This window comes from Lepisosteus oculatus, chromosome 20, assembly GCF_040954835.1.
Source record: "Lepisosteus oculatus isolate fLepOcu1 chromosome 20, fLepOcu1.hap2, whole genome shotgun sequence".
NCBI classification, from domain to species: Eukaryota; Metazoa; Chordata; class Actinopteri; order Semionotiformes; family Lepisosteidae; genus Lepisosteus; species Lepisosteus oculatus.
In genome coordinates, this window is record NC_090715.1 from 6,825,505 (window position 1) to 6,848,016 (window position 22,512).

Genomic DNA, 22,512 nt, shown 5'->3' on the forward strand with positions numbered 1-22,512 from the left:
TAACTAAAACAATGTTAACTCATTCATTTGAATCAATAAATGTATGCTAGCTTAATTTTTTATATTTTGTATTCAATAATTTTGTTTAAAATGAAAATAGATGTCATACACCAGTTTTGAAACATTTTAATGATTAATTTCACTAACAATTACCTTTAACACAAACATTTCTGAATTAACCGTTTTTACATTGTATTTCACAGAAAACTGACAATATCAGGTGCAAATTAAAGTGGAACAAAAACTAGCAAAACTTTCAAAACCGTAATTTAATGTAGTGATTTTACTAACACATATGGTGTAGACAGCTGAGAGTTCTGACACAATCTCAATGAATTATGCAGTTTGTATAATGATTCAGTGTGAAGTATTTCATGAGCTCTTTCCAGTTGATGGTAAGTAGATTAAACATTACAAAAGTGCACAAAACAGCTATTAAACATAGCATTTATATGTAAACATTTAGTAACAGAATGAATCAAGATTGTTAAATAAAATATCAATAAATGCAATACTAATTTAAGGAGTGTTCAATTAAATTCAAGGTAAGAATTAAAACATTAATTAATATTTTTGGGCTCCACTGAAAATAATTCAGATGTTCTTTCCTCTGTTTCAAACGTGATGCAAAAGCTTCTCAAATGTGATCATTTCTAATCAATTGTTAAATCTAACAATATTTTATTTGGAAAACCAACATCTCTGGCTCTTGTTTGAAATGGAAAATTCTAACAACAGTTTTTCTTAATTTACAGCACCCACTTTAAATTTCACTAAACAAGAAGTGAGTGAGAGGTGTTAATGATGACAAGTGCCTTCCAATAACACTGCCTAAGCAGGTCCTCTTTCTCATATTTGAGATCAGCATTTCCAGATGATCCTAGCTGTGCTTCAGCCCACGCCAGTTGAAAAGATTTATAGGTGGTATGCTGAATTAAAATCGCTTTTGCTATTTTGTTCCCTGTTCCATGGTATAGGAATGTGCAGGAAACTGTTCTGAAACATCTTGGCTCCTTATCAAGATCATCAGACTAGTCTGTCTTTGGATGTACAGGTTACAATATATGCTATGGGTTGCATCTCTAATATCCATCAAACTGTTTTCGACAGAATATACTTATTGCATAAAATCTCAGCTTTTAACAAAAATTTTGAAAAGAAAGTTTAAACGTACAGTGTATGCCACTTTATAAAGAAGTTACTTCTACTGCTCTAATAAGCTGTAAAACATTTCCACACATTTGAGACTTTCATCACAACAGTCAAAGGGTAAGATAAAAAAAGTACACAGTTTTGGCACCCAAGAAAATATCATCATAAAATCAAAGAGGAGTTTGCAGTACCGCTAAATTACTAGAAATTTTAGTTGGGTGTCCTTCTCCTTTCAGTGTACAGTTCAATTACAGTAGTTGAAAAACCTGCTGCTGAAAATCGGCTTGGCAAACAAAGATTGAGACGTGCTAGCAAAAGTCAAAAGTAGTTACCTTACAAATGAAGTGATCGACACCAATATAGCATGGATGAGTGCAACACAATCACATTCACAATATCTCAGGCAACCTGCCATGCTGACTGTCCAGTTAAACAGGGTAAGCACTGGAGTATATAAAGTTCTAATTAAATCAATATTCAATTAAACAAACAAATTACAGTATATACAAACACCGGTAATGCCATAATCTTATTTACAAGAATGATACAAAATGTAATTAAAAAGCACATATTAACCTTGCAATGACAGATCATAAATAATTTCAGATTAATTTTGCCAGTTACCTGATTTTTAAGTAAACATTTTTTAGTATAACCTGACTGACAAAACTCAGCAAATTCTAAATAGTTATGAGTAGAATTATGGAATAAGAACAGCACAGCATTTCAAAATATATCGCTGAAAAGCACAGAGCAAGACTTTCAAATGCTTTTAACTGCAGTGCAAAATGTATCCCACTTTCCTAACTTAAAACAAAGTCAACCCAAATCAAATAAAAAATATAATAATACCCACCACATTTTTATACTACAAGCATAAATTCTGAGTTAATCCCAAGAATTCTCAGACCCAAAATTACATTCTGCCCTACTTAAAGGTTTGTGTTAATTCTAAATTGTTTATGCTAGGAATGGAAAGAATGACTTAACAAAACCTCCTATCTTTAGTCAGAAAAACAAACAAACAAATAAATCAAGTATAAAACTGCACAGTGTGCTCTGTCCTGCCGATTTAACCATCCATATTAAAGGTTCAGATACACCTCAATTCCCTTTAATTGCAATGTTTAAAGCAGCCAGCAAACAAATTAAATACTTTGGGTTAACAAATAGCAATAGATGATCGTACTCTTGAAATTGCTCATTTCAAAGTCAACCTCCCAGATTGCATCTGAGCTTATCAAACAGCAAGACGTTTTTAGCAGTATCTTCCCTTTTGATTTTTTCACATGGCATCAAAATGGAACCTGTGAGCTTCCTGTCGTTTCTCCCTATCATCTGCCTTCTGCAAGAAAGAAAAAGACAGAATTAGTGGAAGTCTTCATACAAGTCTGAAAGTTTCTTAATTTACCTTTTTGGAGTGATCAGTTTATTTAATTTAGTTTTCCTCAAGAAAAATGTTCAGATTGATTTTTATTTACATTTGTGACCTTGAAACGTAATTTCACAGTCACATCAAAAAGGAATAATTATTGAAGAACAAAGGCACCTATATAAGTTTTGATATTAAATGGAACACAATGTGAAAAAAATCATCACACTCCGTTTGCAAAAGCCATCTTGATCAGAGGGCCGAACAAACAGGCAAAGAGCGGCAAGCTCAACATCACTCTTATTTTATCTTCTCGGTTCAACTGCCTACCCCTGTAATGCAAGAACTGCCTATTCATCATTACCTCCTGCATGACAAGCTGAAAATAATTGTCCTGATAAAATGACTTGAATGCATTTTGTGGCTAAATGGTTGTGTCACAAAGATTTCACTAGATTCAAGAAAATCCTTGAAAGGTCTCCTTGTCTAGGGGGTCTCAGCTTTTAAAATGGACTGCAACCTTCATAGCTGGGTGTGCCTAAAACTAGCTGAGAGGATTCATCTGATTTCTTCTGTTAGACTCATAAATACTGAAGTCTAAATAATGCCAAGCAAGTTAAGACTGACACTTAGGGGGTAACCTGTACTAATTTACCCTTCTGGCAGATGGGAGTGAGGAGCAGGTGTTGTATGATTACCCTCTTACACATGGAGAAAGGATGTGGAAAGCAAAGTCTGTCCACAGGCAGGGAAGCTTTTCTGAAACCCAGCTCAAATGTTAAGATGTGCCGAATGTGGGATGAATTTTTTATTAAATCAGTGAGAGCAATGGTGAATTGACTGTACCATTGTAGCAGTACACCTTTTATATAAAATGAATACTGTACCTTTTTTCTGATTTCTGTTAGCCTATTGTTATTCATTTAAAATTTTATGTTCAGAATTATTATTTTTTATTTTCTGTCCCTTCTCTTTTTTGGGTACAAAATAAAAGATGATCAGAAAAAAATATTCACAGTGGGAAGCAATGAACATGACACATCAGAGCACTATTTCAACTTCCCAGATAAATGACCCTTTCAGAGAGTGCCTGTCCTTGAGCTTTTTTCAATGCTCTAAAGCTATTTTCTCTTTAGAATGTTGATGCAAGGTTCCTTTCCATCTTTTTCAAGTACAGAATTAGCTCTGTGCACCTGGTTTTAATTGTCAGAAGAAGGACCATAAACTCAGGGCTGTGCTGGGTCTCCCAGCTCTCTCCTGCCTTTCTTGATAAATCTTGCATTCCTATTTTTCTGTCTTGGTAAGCTGCTGTAATGCATTTACCGCCATTTCAAGTGCAGCCAGCAGTCCTTTATTGCTACCAAACATTTCTCACAGGGGATTCTTCTGTTTGTGTGTCTTATGGCTCTTCTCTCTTTGTTGGGAAGGTGCTGGTTAACTGTATTTGTGTTTTCTTTTTCATTTGTCTAGGGAGAGGAATTTGTAAATAGGAGTGGGGGAATTAAATTATATTAAAATAGTTTCTTTGCTGTGATAATCAATAGACAAAGTCTAGTTAAAACAACTGTTTTTTTAAGTTAATAATGTCACATTTGAATCCTTCTTTGATATTATACATTTGGAACAATCTAAACTCTACAATTAAGTTAGTTTGGAGATTGATAAACTAACTTGAATCTTGAACACCAGAGAAAAACAACAACTTTTTTGTTTTTATTCTGGACCTGTGTAATATATTTTCCAAAACATGCAGAAACCTCAAGAGGTATGTTATATGAGATATACACAGCAAAACAAATTTATAACGGAGCTTCCTATTTTTAAGCAAGACCTTACGTCCTCTCCAAAATGACTAAAAAATAGTTTATCCATTCCACTTCTTCTAATTCAGGGTCACAGGGGATCCCATGTTTATCCCATTAAACAAAGGGTGCAAAACAGGGTACAGCCTGTACAGGACAGCAGTCAATCACAGGGCACATACAGACACAAACACAGACACTCACACCTAGGGCCAGTGTTCCCAGAGGCCAACTAACCTACCAGTATGTTTCTTTGAGAAAACTGGAGCACCCAGAGGAAACCCACATGAACACAGAGAGAAATACTGACAGTATCATGGGTCAGGAATTGAAATCAGGAACCCAGCACTGCGATACTAATCCCTTTGCGACTGTGTCTCCTAAACATCAGTTTATGAAAAATTAAGAAATGTGCTGCCCTGAAAACAGATTCAATTATAATACAGTCAATAAAATTATTTCATTTTAAGAATTTAAAAACCTAAAAAAATATTTAAGTATTTGGGGAATATATCTTTAGTAGAATTTGTGTTTAACAATGATTCTTCCTGGTGGTGTAGTTTATGATCTCTAACTTTCTGTGGCTACTTCAATTACTGAACATTATAGGGCACAATGAGTTATGTAACAAGGGTGACAGCAATATGAAAGCAACAGCACACAAAACAACAGGCTAAAGCAGGAGAAACATAATCTGAGGGAGCCTGGCAAATTCAATAGCATGAAAATGAACAATGCCTATTTATTACTTAAACCCATACATCAAGAAAACAGTTATTTAATCAATTACTATGAAGAGTTGGCAAGGAGATATTATTTAAAAACATAATTATGATCTGGAAGTCCTTAGATATGGTGCCAGCAAGTTAGCTAAATGCTGAGTCTACTGCAATAAACGCACTACCCCAAATTATTTCCCTTAACAGACAGCAATTATGCCTCCCTGTACGCATAATAAGATATCAATTTTAAACTGCTTTGAAAAGGTGCCAGTGCAGCCTCTTTTTCGTCGTAGGTATTTCAAGTCTAGGCTTATGGAGGCTGGTTAAAGCCACAGAAACAGCACACCTCTGTAGCAAACCCTTCATGGAAAGATCAACTGCACAGGCTGTGTTGAAAAAAAAAGGCAATTAAACAGGAAACAATAAAAATAACTGGAAAACAATGTACTCTGTATGTTTTCTTTTAAATGGACCACAACTCTTTTAGTGCCTTCAAAGGATGAAATAGGAATCACAGTGAAACCATCATTAGTACTTCACTACACTTACCTTTTCCTGCCAGTGCAATATGCCAATTATAGCAAGGATGAAAACACAGACACCAATTAGGGCAATGGCTGTTAGCAACACAATGTTACTGGGGGTCAGATAAAGTTTGGCACTCCATCTGAGAACAAAAATGAGAGAGAAAATAATTACTTTTTATAAGTGACAACAATAGCTTAAAAAAAACAGAGTGAGTATCTATTCAATCTTAAATCTTTCACTTTTTGTTATTCCACTGTCATAATGAATAAGAATTAAAATGATCAAAATACTGAAGATTGACAAATATATCCAATTCAAGTCATGGACAAAGGTTCGGTTTGTTAATTGTGGTGCATTCTTACCTCACGTCTACCATTAATTGCTAAATATAAGAGAAAAACACTCAGGAGATTCCATTCCACTGCTAATGCAACAATTAATTAAAGGAAATGTACTTACTCCTGGGTTACTGGCAAATCACTCTTCCTTTGAAATAAAAGTACTGTTCAAGTATTTTAAAAATGTGAAAAACAGTTTCAGAATCCTATGTCCTGAGATAATGGAGATATACTCTCTGATATTTCTATTACCGTTATGTCAGCAATAGGCCTAGATGTCATTATACGAAACAAACATCTTCAATATAAAATAAATTACACTAAAGTAAAATTGGCTTTCAGTGAAATAAACAACTGATCTCTGCTTTATTTTGTTACAGGTTTACCTAGATTTATGAATGTGATGTTCATTAAATTTGGCATAAACACAATTGACACAAATTCCGGAAACTTAGAAACTTTCTATGTTAATGAACTTTCACATGACCCACCAAAAGATCTGGTATCCGTAAAAAGTAAAAAAACAGAACCACCCAAGTATTCGTACAGATTCATGATGTTTATTGAACATTTATTATGCTGCTTAATCCTGTAAGTTTATGGGAATTAAAAAATGCATAGTTAACTATAATTTAAAAAAATATAATGTAAACAGTGACCATATACGAGAGCCAAAGAGTCTACATAAAGCTATTATATTAAATATGAAGATGGCTATCCAATACTGGGAATCTGAAAGGTAAACATTTAGCCCATATTTTGTGTTTTCTTCTTTAATAATTGATGATAATAACAAGAATGTTGAATAATGCAGACAAAATACTATAAAACAAAGCACTGAACGTTCTCTCCCAGAAAAACTGACTAAACTATCTGTTTTAAATTATTGTCCGTTCACTATTTGATGTATATTCTTCATATTTATTTTTGCATTGTGAAAGACGTATCAGTGTATTTGTTAGCTTAGGAATAGAGCTGAAACAACAGTCCAAAATATATTGCTAATTTTAAGATTTTTAAATTAATGTGAAAAGCAATTCTGATTTAAGAAATTTCATTTATTTTTTGAAGATGAATGATTGCATTACTTTTTTTAAAGCAAGAGTTATCTGTAATAATAATTTACTGCTTTTAGACCACAATTTTTTACCCGAAACAATTCCAAACAACTTGAACATCTGCCAGTAAAGTTCAGCACCCACCTGGATGATGCCCAATGGCCATTATGTGCCAGTAGCACTACTACACAGCAGATCAGGCAAAGAACTGAGAAACTCCTTGAATTAAAAAGGAACATTAGGTAGACCTTGTACCAACTGAGACCGGAATTTATTCCAATGTTAATTCCTACTCTTATGAACAATGTCATGGGATCTTAATAATGAAATTAGCAAGATTTTCAAATCTCCTCTGAAGGAAGCCACCTTACCTAAAGTCTCCTTGATCACCACTCTTGGCTATTAGTTAGGACATTCTGGTCCACACAGAGGAGTGCTACCTACTGGTCCACTAATCCCATTTAAAGCAGCAGTCTGATTTCTTTGCAAGTCTACTATCCTAGTACTAAGAAGGCCTTGTGAGATTCCCCATTTCCCAAATTCATCTGTTCTTTTTTTCTTTCAATCATTTTTGCTGTTGTAACTATTATAGTTTTGTTTGAAGTACTTTGAATCTTGTGGCATGAAAGGCACTGTGAATATGGTGGTCATTCCACTGAGACTCGTTATCTGCTTAGGACAGATATTTAACAAGGGCAATTTATAAGTTAAAATTTATAATAGGTGTAAGTAAGCAAGCAAATGAAGTAAAAAGTGGAAATTGCCTTGCAGTAAACAAATAAGCCTTGGTTTTATCAGTTAACAAGAAGGAGTGTTTGGTTACGAATAAATAATATAAAAATGTTCAAAGCGCAGAAGTACAAGATATTCAGTTTGTGTGCACCTCAGATATGCTATGGAGTTGAGCCACTAAGTTACATCAAGTTCTTTTTTAGAATCTTAAGTGACATCTGCGAGCCAGGGGAATACTTCCAAGAGATGAGCACCTGACCTCAAAAAACCGCAGAAAACCTTTAGACTTAGTCAAAGCTCCACAGAGTATGGATTTAAAACTCTGGGGCAATCCAGCTTTCATAGAGAGTGGGGCAGCATGGTGGTTTTGCTGTCTTGCAGAAAGTCTTAATATGCTCTGGCTTTAGGCATTCTGCTCTGTGTAGAGTTTCCTTACACCTCTCTAAGGGATTGGATCTGGTATTAGCCACGAATACACTTTCATTGTTCATTCTGAGTCAAATTCACCTTGTCGCTTGTCAGAAATGTTAAAATCTGTACATGCCAACATTAAATAAACGTTTATTTAGTACGTAACTAGCAAAAATGCAGATCCTAACCGTAATAGTTTCTTCCAAAGTTATATTGCATATTTATGTAATTACAGCAAGAAGAGTTTATACATGGGTGGCATGAAAGACTGGATCGCAAAGTCAAACTTTCTGTATTACAATATTCTGCAGTCATCCTCTATATTTTGGTGGACCATAATCAGCCATTGTAATTACTGACACAAGAGAATACCGAAATGAATGCAATTTCAAAACACATTTAAACAATACACTGTGAATACATTGATGACAGCCCAATGTTTTATTATAGTAACTGTCAAGATTTAACTATGAGATAAATTACATACAAAAATGTCATAAAATAGTATATTGTGAATACATTCATCACAGGCTATAAATAGCTATAACAATAATGAGCTCTGGAGTATTCTTTTATTTTAAAGTAAGAATCTCTGAAGTAATGCCATATTGTACATCCTGTATACATGCATACTTGTATTTCCTAGGTGGCTGAGTGGGGGAGTAAACCTGCTCATAGCTAAATAATTTAAGATAGCTATTCTATCTCTAAATGCTTCCTTGCTGATGGTGAGGAAAGTCACTCCACATCTATTCTTATGAGATAGATGACTAAGAGAGAATACTTCAGGAGATAAAAATCAGTGAATTATGGACAATTTCACCATTTTTACATTCTGCAAAAAACTGCCTATAAAAGCCACCAGAGTGACATGATTTATTGTTGTTTAAGCACCTATATAGCAACTCCATAAATCAAGTGCATGCAGCTTGCATACATTAAGACTGAAAGGCACTGGCTTCCATTCTGTTAGGTAGGAACGAAAAGACACATGATATTCATGTCTATGAATATCATGGGTCACAGCAACCTGGAATCCTTCCTAAAAACACAGGATATAAAGTGGGGTTTTAACTCTGGATGGGACACCAGTCCACCACTGAGCACACATACACAGAAACACAGGGACTATTTCCCTGGAAGGTAGGAGGAAAGATTGGCAGCAATGTAATGTGTACAAGTTAATTTTTATTTAATTGTGACTACCTGCGAGGGTTGTTGTGGGGATATGGAATAACAATCAGCTGGGAGTTTGGAATAATTGCAGTCCACTCTTGTTTGCGAATCTCCTGGAGGGAGAGAAAAAATAAAGTTCTCATTAAGATTCCACAGCAAATTCAGAAAGAGAACAAGCTCAACAACAGAAGCTTTGGATTTCTTTCTTTTTTCCTAAGTGTCAGGATGGGAGCTCACTGACTGTTTAATCAATACCAATTCCAAAACCTATACTTGTGGAAATAGCTTTGCATGTCATAAAACTAGCAAGTTGCTTTGAATTTTTGCAAGTGCCTTCCATTTTTTTCCCCTGTCATCTTTAGTTTTCCAGAGTACCCAAGTAGAAAACAGTTTGGTTTCTGTTCTAACAAAACATTCATCATTTAACAACATAAACTACCAGTGATCTTCAAGTAATGTAATTTGCTATCTTTCACTTGTCAACTTTTCAGTAACACTCCAGAGTCTGGAAAACCACCTAAAGCTTTAAAATAAAAAAAAATACGTGTCGAAGAATTACAAATAAAATAAAGTTACGGCACGCAGTACATTACAAAACAACAGAAATCCCCACTTATGTTACAACTGTGGCTTGGCTGAAATGTGCACTTGCGTTAATGCTATCAGCTGAACAGTTAAAGGTTACAGGTTACAGAAGTGGAAGCCCTACTCTTATGTATTTAACCTTTAGTTCCTCTTCAAAAATTATTGCTGCAGAATGTGCATGTCGACAACAAGAAGGATGAGGAGACCATTTTATTGGCAGTAACTCAGATTGGAGTTCATTTATGTAAAATTTTATTTTAATGTGAAACATTAGAAGAAATAAACCCTATAGCGATATGTTTTAATTTAAGTCCCCAAAAATCAGATTTCTCATATCAGAAGTCTAATTATTGATATAAGATATTAAGATTTAAGATAAGATATTTAAAATATAAGATTTTTTATATCCATTTACCAAATACCAAAAATCCATTTTTGATATTGCTATTTTTTGTTGTATCTTTGATATATGGAAAGAACACTAATTAGATACAATGTATACTAAATTGATGAAGACACCAGAGAGTAGTCTCTATTTCCTGCACAATGCATGTTACGTTAGTAAAACATGAATAAACAGTTTCTACATAATGCTGCTAGGAAATAAATTGGAAAAAAACAAATGTCATGATTACATACTATATGTTGAGAAAAAGTTTAAGGTTTTTATAGCCAAAGATGTCAAGAGAATGAAAGCGCATCTTAGAGCAACCAGTACACAAAACCATAGTTCATAGTTCTAGGATTAGAATCCAAAAACAGGTGTATAAATGGGGCATTACTCGCCAATAGCTCCCTATAATTATATACTTATGATTAAATTCCTTGATATTCATAGAAGCAGTAATACTACTGATTATCCAGTGTAACAATATGAAAATATTTTTGTGCTTAATATTATTTTCTACATTGACTCTGCAAATAATCTGTCCTAGTATTGATTTTACTGCCCATTATGCCCGCCTTACATAATTTGCAATTTATCTTAATGATAAGGATTATGTGCCTTGTACATACTGCTATGTTTAATAATAATATAATGTATTAGAAGAGTTTATTTAATCACACAATGGTATTATCAGTGGCATCATAGCCCTAGTTCATAACACAACTGTACACTCTCTCTAGTCTAAAGGGTACCCTTATTAATTAACACTTGTCACTGTCTCATTTGTCCTGATGAAGGCTTGTGATTTTCTTTTTTCACTTTCTTCTAACGTATTAAACACAAAACACAATGCAAATCAATTCCAACAGTATATATTTAAATAACATACCTATTTTGGTGCATGGAATATATTTCAGATACAGCAGCTTTCATTTTCTGACACATAATCCCCCCTTTATTGGATACGAAATATGGAAAAATTAAGTGGTGTTCAATTCCCTACTGACACGGCTTTAATGGCAAAAAAATGGAATTCCTTGCTATCATTAAAAAGAGAAAAAAACATTCAATGTTTTTTAAAGTATGAAGTGAGGACCAGAAGTCATAACTTAAATGTTATGCTTTTTAATATAATAATAAACATGCTGTTATCAAAAACATGAATTGCTTATACCTGAAATTCAACTGTTGATATTAGAAACTCATTTACTGATATTAACAAATGAATTGCATATTTCAGGCATTCTTTTTTATATTTTCTTGTGGATACTAGTTGTGCATACTTGTCTTTTTGATATCAGTTACTATGGCTTAAAAATTAATACATTTTGTCATAAAACACCATCATGACATCAGGTTAAGGGCAAGTGTAATAAAAGAAGAGAGGTGAAATATAAGTGACAATCATTCATAAATTCGAGAAATAGATTCTCTATCCTGCTCCTGGGATACTGCTTGTTTTTGTTACACCTGAGCACTCAAATAAACATAATGAGTGCCTTAGTAGATATAATAATAGGTTTAATGTTAAATCTCTAATAGTTCTCTTGAACATGTATGAGATATTCTTGAACATGTACGAGATTTCCCTTTAACTAACATACTTTCAGAGGTACTTATCAAGCACCTTGTTGGTTCATTTAAGGAATCTATCACATAAAGAGCTCAGCTACTATAAAAAAACAGTAGGTGTGTGGGTCCCCAAGACTAGGATTGGGAATCCTTGCTCGAAAATATGGTGCTTTTGACCTTGCATTGCAAGGTCATTGTATCACGGTTTTCTGACCTTTATTCTTTGCTTTAAGTGTACAGCAAACATGTTCCACAGTAACGTGTGCAACCCGACTCACTGTTTTGTCATTGATTTGAAACCTCTTGCTATTTATATAGCCCTGCCCAGTTAAACTGCTGTTTTACAGCAGTGGCATCATTCTGAGTTTGTAATGGCCAGCATATTTATGACATGGTTTCTTCTTTGCTATAAGGTTGGACAGCCATGATTACAGACTACACTTTATTAGTTACGTTGAAGAATCTCGTTATCCAGGACAGCTTTCTGTTTTCATTGAGGCTACCTTTTTAGCAAGAAGCTCCCTGGAGGCACCAACACACACAGTCAAGCCACACATCAAGCATTCATGCGGTGTGCTTTGAATATTTAATCCTATGAATATTACAGAGCTTAAATCAAGGCACAAACCTGATTTTAAAAAAACATTTAAATAAAAGATCTTTTTCACATGAATAACTCAGGTAAAATAGTATGAAAGCATGAAAATATTGCTACATTTTTACCAATGTTTACATAAAACAAGTAAACAAAAATATCTGTTTTTAACTGTTTAATCATGACTAATATGCATTAATGTGCTATTCTAAGATTTCCTCCTCTGATTATGATGCAAAAACATGTAATTTAAATGTCTCTAGAAACAGTTTAATGAAAACAGGAGGAAAAAAACTCTTGGCATTTCTAATCCATTTTAGTAAAGCCTCTCAGTGCCAGAAGAAAATGGTTCTTAAATTTAAATTAGTCACTGGAGGGAGTTCTCGAGAAATTAGGATATTTTAAACTTTGTGATAATCTGGGTTTCAAAGGTAATGCTGTTTGAAAGGTGGTATATGTGGGAATGAGGAATTACATGAAAAAATGCACTTGATATAAACAAACTGTGGAATACTCTACATATTGCAGACAAACCATTGGAATTAGCTGCCATTACCTTCTCTCCCAATGGACGGGGGATCCCAACATAGAGATGATCCAGGAAGTTGGCACTGCGGCCTAGTCCCAGCACTGTGTAGGGAAGCTGTAAAGCGAGATGGGCCGACTGACTGAGCTGTCCAGCTGGAAGTCAAACAAAACCACCATTGAAGCCCATTTGCCACATAAAAGCTGTACATAATACCCACACAAAACTGCAATCATATTTTTCAGTGCTGAATTTTGAACAGTTCTGTGGTGTGTTGGAACGTCCAATGAACATTACATTAATTGCTTTCTGAGAAACAGGCACTTTGAATTTTGTATATTTTGATTTCTGTACTAGTTGTTTAAATTGGCAATTAAATGTTATTATTAACATCATAAAAGTACATCAAGTATATATATCTATTCAACTTCTTTATGCAAAAATGCCTTCTGTTAACCGAACAGCGAGTTCTTAGTTTGTTTTCATTATTTTGATGTGATTTTGAATTTAGGCTATAAAGATTTTCAAAACATTTCAGATGGAAAAATACTACAGAAAATTAAATTATTATCTTTCCAGCACACGCCATTTGTTTTTTGGGGGATAAAGTTGTTTACCTAAGATAGATTACCTGTGGCTTGAATATAAAAAAAAACATACTAGAAAGAAATTATTCAGAGGCACTTAAAGAAGTTGGAAGACCACATTGCTTTTTAACTGAAGATGCAGGGGGAAGCTATGGCAATCCATAATACCAGCAACCTTATTTCAGACAGAGACACTCTACAGCTCATAGCCCAAAAACCTTTCCAGAGCAGAAAAACAGAAAGCCACTTCAGAAAGAAATGGAAAAATAACCTGTGTATAATATGACTTGAAACGAGATTGTACTGGCAGAAAGCGAGTTCTTTGTAGACTGGCATCTGTGATCAGCTTGCTTTTTTTTTTAAGTCTGTGTGCCAGACAACATGCTGGTGAGCAAGGTTTTATTTTGTTTCTCTATTAATATTTTTACTTTGGAACCCTCTGTCAGAGAAAGAGAAGAAAGAAACAGCTTTCATGTATTTAAAAATAGTGTGCCTAAAGGCTTGTCTAAGACGTTTCTTAAGATATATGTTTATGTGTAAGCAATTACATATTTATTGTTCCCTACCAAGACAACAACTCTTATGAGGCTGTGCTTAAAAATCTGCTTATAGCAACTCAGGTACAATACAGATAAAAAGCATTGTTGTTTTCATGAAATACGTATGGCATTTAAATCATGCCATTAAAGGCAATGTTATACTTAAATGTCTTGAAGTTGGCAGGCTGAGTCATGTAGAGAAATTACAAAAAATTGATCAGTGACAAATCTTTGACAGTCTTAACAACCAGTGTAAGGTAATTGTAATAGAAATAGATCCAAGGTTTGCTACTGGTTATCTAAAATAGACTATCTTGTACACGAGTTCCAAGCTACATTGTGCAAAAGCCACTCCAACTCAATCAATCATAAAAATCATTAATTTTTGTACTAAAGGCTTACGTTTAATTTACTCTCTCTCCAAAGATCAATCAATGATATAGGAGTGCAGTACTCTAAAATCAGTACATTCTTTAATGCATTGAAACTGAATAACTTATTCTTTTTAGTTTTTTTACAGAATTGATTTAAGCTGATGTCAAAACATAATAACCACCTGCTGTATTGATTTACTTTGATTGCCTGGCTTATCTTTTCCATTATGTATCCTACAAATCCCCTCCTAAGTATGTCTCTTAAGTAACACACACACATTCTATCTCTCAAACAAGACCCCGTCCCACTTTACAAACGTGCTCAAAACAGAACACAACTTGGCATCTATGTATCACTGAGTTCTTACTTCTGCTGAGAGATGAAAATTACTAACATAGCCTTAATGATGCGATTTTATCACTCAAGTCTCAGAAATGTAACCATTCCTTACATGTAACTTGACATGTATGGAGCTGGTAAAGAACTGAAAACACCAATTGTTTCCATAACCAAAATAATAACAGTCAGAACTATGGCTGCAAAGAACTCTTTTTGGATTTCAGATATGCAATCAACACTTTCAAATCAGAATATAATTCATAATATTTTCATAATATATTCATAATGATTTATAATGCTGTAGTATCATATTATTGAGACGTAACTAGAAACAGGAACATTTATAAATGCCTGTATAAGGCCTGCTGTTGCCAACAGAAAGCCTGTGTAGCTGAGAGCATTGTGCCTGAGCATTTTAATTTGAACAGATAACTTATAGATGGCTAACATCAGGCACAAAGGCTTTTAAACAGGAGTCACATACAGCTGAGATTGCATGCAGTTTTTATCCATCTATTCATTAATTTTCAAAACTTTTTATCCAATACAGGGCTGTAGGGGAACCGGAGCCTATCCCAGCAAGCAAAGGTGGAATGTGCCCTGGCCAAGACTCCAGCTAATCTCAGGGCACAGACAGACATAATAACGTACACACTCATGCCAGGGCCAGCTTTTTCAGAAACTAATTAACCTACCAGTATGTCTTAGGACTTTGGAAAGAAAGTGTAAGACCCAGTGAAAAACCATGTGAACATGGAGAGAATATACAAACTTCATGCAGACAGTACCCTTACTGCATGTCTGAAATTGAACCCAGGTCCCTAGTCCTGCGAGGCAGCAATGCATCTGGTTATGAATGGTTAGGAGTTTCACAAATAATAAAACCCAATGTAAACCTTTTTTATTTTGCTATTATTGTGTCCTATGCTTCTCACCACACTTTGCTCTATTAAGGACATATAACATAAGACATTGACATAAGACACTGAAAAGTCTGAAAACAAAAAGTGAAAGAATAACTGGCATACTCCACCTGTGCGTGTGTGCATCTTAGTTTATATTATTGTAAGCATGCAATTTTGTGTGTGGGACTAATTCCCTACTGCCACACAGTTAGACAGCCTAATTGGATAAAAAGAAAACATTAAAGAAATCTAAGCCTGGCACCACTGATAATTGATTTATAATGTATTAGTAGAGGGCGGATCTTTTTACTCACAAAATCCTCCTAACAGACGCAGCATTATTCCCTTATGAATGCTCAACTCCGCAGCTTCAGTAACACACAAAATATGCAATGGATAAGAACTCTGCTGCCCAAGAAAAAAAACAAAACTTAAAAGGTCAGGGAAATGCTTATCTGACTAAGACAGACAAGATTTCTCTTAATGATGTAATTTAAAAACTAAAACTATTAACCCTAAGTAAGATGTGTTTGAATGAAGAACTTTAATTTGATTATTAAGAATATTTCTTAGGGAGAATCAGAGTTGCTTGCTAACAACTTCCCTCTGAAATATTTTAAATTTCTAAATGCACTCATATGATTTACTACTACCACTAACACCTCTTCCAGCAGCAACCTTAGCTTTCCCAGGAGGTCTCTCATCTAGTTACTGGCCAGGCTCTCAGCTGCTGAGCTTTTCTTTTAATTGACCCATCAAATTTTTAATCTTAATTTAACATCTAATCTTAACTCATAAGATCAAAAGCATCCATATTATACAAAATAATATGGATTTTATTTCTTCTTTTTTATCAAAGTAAAAATATAAGGTAGAAAACCATACATAAAACATGAAAAAATTTAAACACAAAAACAAGAAAATGAAAGAACAGCAATGACATAACCTTAAGATAAAGAGACAATTAAATGTGTAATAAAAACAAAAACTGTTACAAAAAACACAAATAAACACACTGGTCTACCTTTACACCTCATGAGATTTATTATGTCCTGAAGACATTAGGACAGCCAAATTTCCCTGTGCCAGATGTTTATATTTTGTTTTCATTTGAAACAATACAAACTCATTCAAGTGCTAAATTAATTGCATCATTCATGTGGCCCATTTCCAGTGGAAAATGGTACTCCACAGCATGGTACTGAGCTCCCCTGATTTGGCGTTAAATGTTTTCTGAACATTTAGAAACAGTAACATAGCCAATACTCAGTAATAGTGTTCTTTTTCCATGTCCTTGCTTGAACCAACATTAAAATGCCCTTTCAGGCAGGTAAAACAATGTGATCTTCCTGAAGGAATACAGTAGCAGGCTCCAGGTTTCTCTGAAAATGCACACCCTCCTGTTTAATATAACGTATGAAACAAAAACAGACCTCTTTTCCATTATGTACCTTCACATTATAGCAAAACTTTCTTCTCAGTGCTGTAAAAAATTACCTACAATTATGATTTCATTTTTTCCCATAGTAACCAGATAATGTCAGATTCTTGGCACACAGCTTGATGATGCTCCACAGAGGTTGGCACATACATCGCAATAAGCCATAAATTATTTACAAAGAGAAGTGTGTTGCCCTTTCTAAATGGAACTTCTGATTACACAGTCATTATATAACCCCAATCTGATATATAATGCAGTGTGTTGCACAGCTCATTATCACATATTCACAGTGAGAATAGTTATTTGCCAGGCTGCAGCAGCAATGGTATCTTCAAAATGAAGATGTTCCAAGTCCAACGTAGCATGGTTTGATTAAACAGCTCATAGCCCAAATGTTGTAAATGTGGGTACCGACATTACAGGGCTCTTTTCCAGTGTGTCTTCAGCAAACATTTAAACACACAGGTCTTAAAAGATGAATAAGCTTTCAAAACTATCTAAATGACAAAGACCTTGACACCACCATTTATTTAGTGATCCAAATTTTCTCTAAAACACAAACAGTCCTCTAATTACAACACACACATTCCAAGTGAGGAACATGATCCAGTGGTAGTCACACTTCAAAACTTAGAGGTAACCAAAAACGAGTACAGTAAAACCTAGGTCAACCGTCGTTGGATTATCTGATAAACTAAAAGATGGTGAACGTGGGTTGGATATGTGCAACAACACATGGTGAATGAGCAGTGAAGAGATTTTTCCAATGAACAGATGTAACTACAAATTTCATTGATCAAACCCCTGATCCTGTCTTTTCAGAATGTTAAGGATAATTCAGGACTTTCGTGGCATGACTTTGTTATGTATTTCCCCCTCAACTATCTGACATGGCAGCTGATCAAGCCCATCCTTGCCCTCTCAACTAAGACAGGTTTTACAGTGTTATATAAAGAAATGCTTACATTTTCACTAATATAATCACCAGGCTACACAATGTTAATGAGCACTCAAGGTTTTTGGGAAGGATCTATTTGGTCTTTTTCAGCATCATTATTTAAGCAAAATTCCTTGCAATATGCAAAACAAGAAAAAAAAAGTTACAATAAAAACTATGCTTTTCCTCTATCGTTACAAACTATCTTCCTCCTGCACTACAGAAACTCAGGAACCAGCATTCAGTGCTGCTGAAGCTACTCATCTTTCAATCAGATACTTCATGGTGATTAATAATAAATCCCAGATAGGATTTGTGGTCTTAAGGATAATGGGTGTTATACAGATGAAGTTGTACATTGATGCAGGATTGTCCCAAGGGCTTTGAAGTTCGTTTTATAGCTCACATAATGACAGGAAATTTAAACATTGATTTGCCGGAAAGCAAATATCTGTGGCTGTTGTAAATAGATGTGGTACCCATAGTGCACCATTCAATCCATCGTATTATTGACCCCTTACATAAATTCTAATATAATTAAGTCCAGTTTTTAAAGATGGGGAACATGAGGTTGAGCTCCTTGATTAAAACACAAAGATCAATGAACAGCTCTTCTACTGTAGCTAAGCATATGCTCATGTGGAAAATGTACTCACAATTACAGGAAGAAAACTATTTGTTCAGGAAATATATAAAGGAAAAGCCATATAGAGTGTACAAAAAAACCCTCAAAGCAGTAGGAATATCACATGATATAAATGAAACCAATTGCTGGCTTGTCATAGTTCTGTAACAGCCAGCATACAAAAATAGCCAAATCATCACTTATTTATTGTACAAAAATAAAAACAGAACAAACGCACAAGTCCATAATTACAATGCAAATGTATAATTATGGATTTGTGCACTGCTTTGCGACTAACAGTGTAATTATGGACTTGTGCATTGTTTTTTGATTGTTTTAGACAGGAAAAAAAAACACAGGAGGAAACAAGGGATCTGCAAAAAGGCCAAATTTTTTTAAACAAGAAAGCCTGAAATAGCTTGAAACGAGAGCAACCAACCGAGCTTAGAACATAGAGGCAGGAAAAAGGGCAAAATGGACAAAGAGGTCAAGTCAAGATCTCTCAGAATGGCTTCAGTGTTTTCAACATTATGGCATCTTGCATTGCTCATGCATTGAAGAATTCTGGCTTAAGGCATTAAATCGTAAGTCGAATGTGAGAAGAAATACAAATATAATATTTGTTAAACACAAAAAATGATTTAGTGGCTTTTTATAATGAATGCTTTACATTTGTAGACTAAAAATGTATTCTCTGCAGTTTTGATTTGTATGCCATACATCATGCATATACACAGTATATCTGCTGGTAGATGCAATGTTTCAGGAATACTACAGATTGCAACATTAGTATATTACTGTGATTAGCTCATTAAATGTTCTTGCAATTTTTTAAGTTGTGCTTAACACAGAATTTATAACAAACTATCGAAATATTCACTTATGAAAAAACAAGGCAGTTCACCAAAATGTCAAAATCGTTTCAAAATACAATCTTCAATTAACCATATCTTTATTCAGTTAATTGTTCCAGAATTAACTTCAAGCTATGTTCCTTTACATGAGTTTAAATAATTATTAAATTACTATTATTTAAAAAAAGTAATATACCTTATATAATAAGAAACATATAAAGCGATGGAAGATAATAGCATCTAAAGAGAGCATTTATGAACTGAATAATATTATCTTTTTGTGCGGCTGCTGCCTCCACCATACATGATTCTCTGTGATTAATCAACCCAAGTGCTGGAGTAGCATGTGTAGGTGTATGTGTATGTGAGAGGGTGTCTTGTGCATTCTGTGTGTATGTGAGATAAAGGGCCAGTGTGTGTTTTTGTGTAGGAGTTCTCCAAGCCCAGGCTAATCCAGCACATTGTGCCAGCTTCCTTGTAGCACTGCTTCCTTCGCCTCCACACAATTTCTTTTCAGACAAGCAAGAACTTAATGGCCTGACTGCAGAAACCAAAATCACTCAGCGTGCAAAGCCCTGATCAATAATAATCCCTCTTCCCGCTACAGCTGGTTAGCTTGGCTGAATCCAAGCGGTTTTAACAATTTCAATTCAGTTCAACTTGGGTAGCACAAACTTGGAGAGGGGCAGTCTACATGTTAGCAAGTGTATGTGTGTTTTTGAGTGTGTGTGGGGGTTTCGTGAATTGGAACTTGTTATTGCATAGATAATTGTTTTTTCCTTAATTCCCCCAATTAAAAGTATCTACTCAGTGCAGTAGCAGAGGTAGGCTATCGATCGTGATTGCCTCTTTTCTTTCGTCCTTCAGAATGCCATGCTTGGAGGAAGCCAGCCAGAAGGTGAGTGAGACTGGGGATTCCTCAGACCTACAGCAGAGAAGTCCCATTCATCAGCCTGACAGCCACAGTCTCTGAAGGACAAGGAAGTTTTTATACAGCCTTGTTCCAAGCTTTTTTTCCTTTCCATCTATCTGGCCAAAGCCTTGTTATAAAGTGAGCAGCAAACCGATTCCTTTTCATAATGCTCATTTATCATATCCATTGCAAGAGCTTATACAATCAATCCTAACTGAAAGTGTTTTCTATGCGATTGAGCAACTAGAAATAAGGCTGATTAAGGAAATGACTAAACATTATTAAAATATTATTTACAAACTTCAGATTATTTTGCTGTCTAAAGAGCATCATGTTGCTTGTAGCACAGGCAACAGACCGAAAGATCAGGCAGGGTAGAAAGATCCATCTACTTTAATGTAAAAAAAAAATGGATTGTTTCATCTCATTTCACACAATCTAGCAGAAGATGACACCAACGTTCTGCTAATAAAACCCAGGAGAAAAATAAGTAAAGAAGATGGGTTTAGAAGTTCATAAAGGACACTTGGTCATTTACGTCACACATAATGAGAAAATCATTACGTTTGTTCACTAAAAAAATATGGATTTTTTATGGGTTTCTGAATTATGTTAACAGCAATGTCCAGGGACAAGATTTCATTCACTCGTTTGCTCGTCTTTACAGGGTGCCAGGGACAGGTTAGCAGGGTTACAGGTACCCTATTTCATTTAATTTACATCCAGTGACTAATATAGGCAAATATGATATGTTAAAATAATAAGAATAAGTAACTACATTGATCTAAAAATCCCAAATTCAAAATTAAAATATGCATATTTTTTTATGTTCAGTTTATTTTACAAGAACACATCTTCCTTTAGGCCCTGGTGTGAGTGTGTGAGTGTTGGTGCTTGTCTACACGATGAAGGACTGGCATGCCGTCCAGGGTGTACCCTGCCTTGAGCCCATTACTTGCCAGGATAGGTTCTAACTCCCCTGCGATGTTGAATTGGAGGAAGAGGACAGAAAATGGATGGATGGATATCTCCCTTTAAATTTGCAATGAGCAGTCATTATGTTATCCCCAATTTGGGCTCTGGGTATAAGGATGTCTTTTACCTAACCCTAATTATTGTAAGTACTGCAGTTGTTTTTATTGTACATTACCCAAATCTGTGTTCTGTTGAAAAGAATGTTGCTGGTGTAGAAAATGAAATGCTTTTTATATTTACCTGTTTAATAAGACATAAATATCAACTACAAAAATATAAAATATCAACTGGTAAAATGTAGAACTGAAAATTGAGGTTGACAGACTCTAGGACGAGTGATCAGTATCACTTGCAAACATCATGTGCCAAAGAGATTATCGAGGTGGAAATCATGGACAAATGTTATCCTATTTACCTGGGAATTCTGAGAATCAGAATTAGCCAAAGTAAAGTTTAAAGTGATGCAAGGTGACAAAACAAATCTACCACCAAAAACACTACAAACCCAGAACACATAATTAAATAAAGCTTCTTGATCAGAGAAATACAGGTTTCAAATGAAAATGTTTCTTGGTTTTCAGTTTATTTCCAAGCAAAACTCCTGTTGGGAGGGAGTGATGTAGGTGGAGACACATCACAGCAGCACTAGGAGTCCAGAGCTATTTCACCCCTCACTTGAACCATTGATTATTAAAAAATGACTGCAGTTCTAGGGACACAGATTACTTGTTGACCTCATTTTCCAGACCATTTCAGAGCTTCAACAGTAGAGCTACAGCACCACAGACCCCCACAAAAGACTGCCAGACACGTAAACCTAAGAAATGTGCAGCACTTAGTCTTCTCTGTACAATAAGCATGGAATACCAAACTGAAGACAATAAGATGGAGCTTAGAATTACCATAACATGATAGCATTTAGTATATTCTGACAGAAACACCACAAAAACACCACATATTCATGAAATACCTGAAACATCTTTAATTTTCTTTAATTGTAATGAGCAAGTCATAATGAACATGTTTTTCACAAAGATTTCTAAAATTTCTTTGCTTTCAATATTA

The 22,512-nt window shown here is 34.7% G+C and overlaps 1 protein-coding gene across 1 annotated transcript in view; it reads right to left on the reverse strand.

Moving 5' to 3' along the window:
• Window positions 1-110: 110 nt before the first annotated feature.
• itfg1 (integrin alpha FG-GAP repeat containing 1) overlaps window positions 111-22,512 on the reverse strand; it is a 111,210-nt gene continuing 88,808 nt past the window's right edge. The window contains exons 15-18 of the mRNA XM_006641369.3: window positions 12,988-13,112; window positions 9,322-9,404; window positions 5,598-5,715; window positions 111-2,497 (exon numbers count right to left, since the gene is read on the reverse strand). Coding sequence (XP_006641432.3) covers window positions 2,438-2,497; window positions 5,598-5,715; window positions 9,322-9,404; window positions 12,988-13,112 — 386 coding nt within the window. The 3' untranslated portion in view covers window positions 111-2,437. The remainder of the gene's footprint in view (window positions 2,498-5,597; window positions 5,716-9,321; window positions 9,405-12,987; window positions 13,113-22,512) is intronic.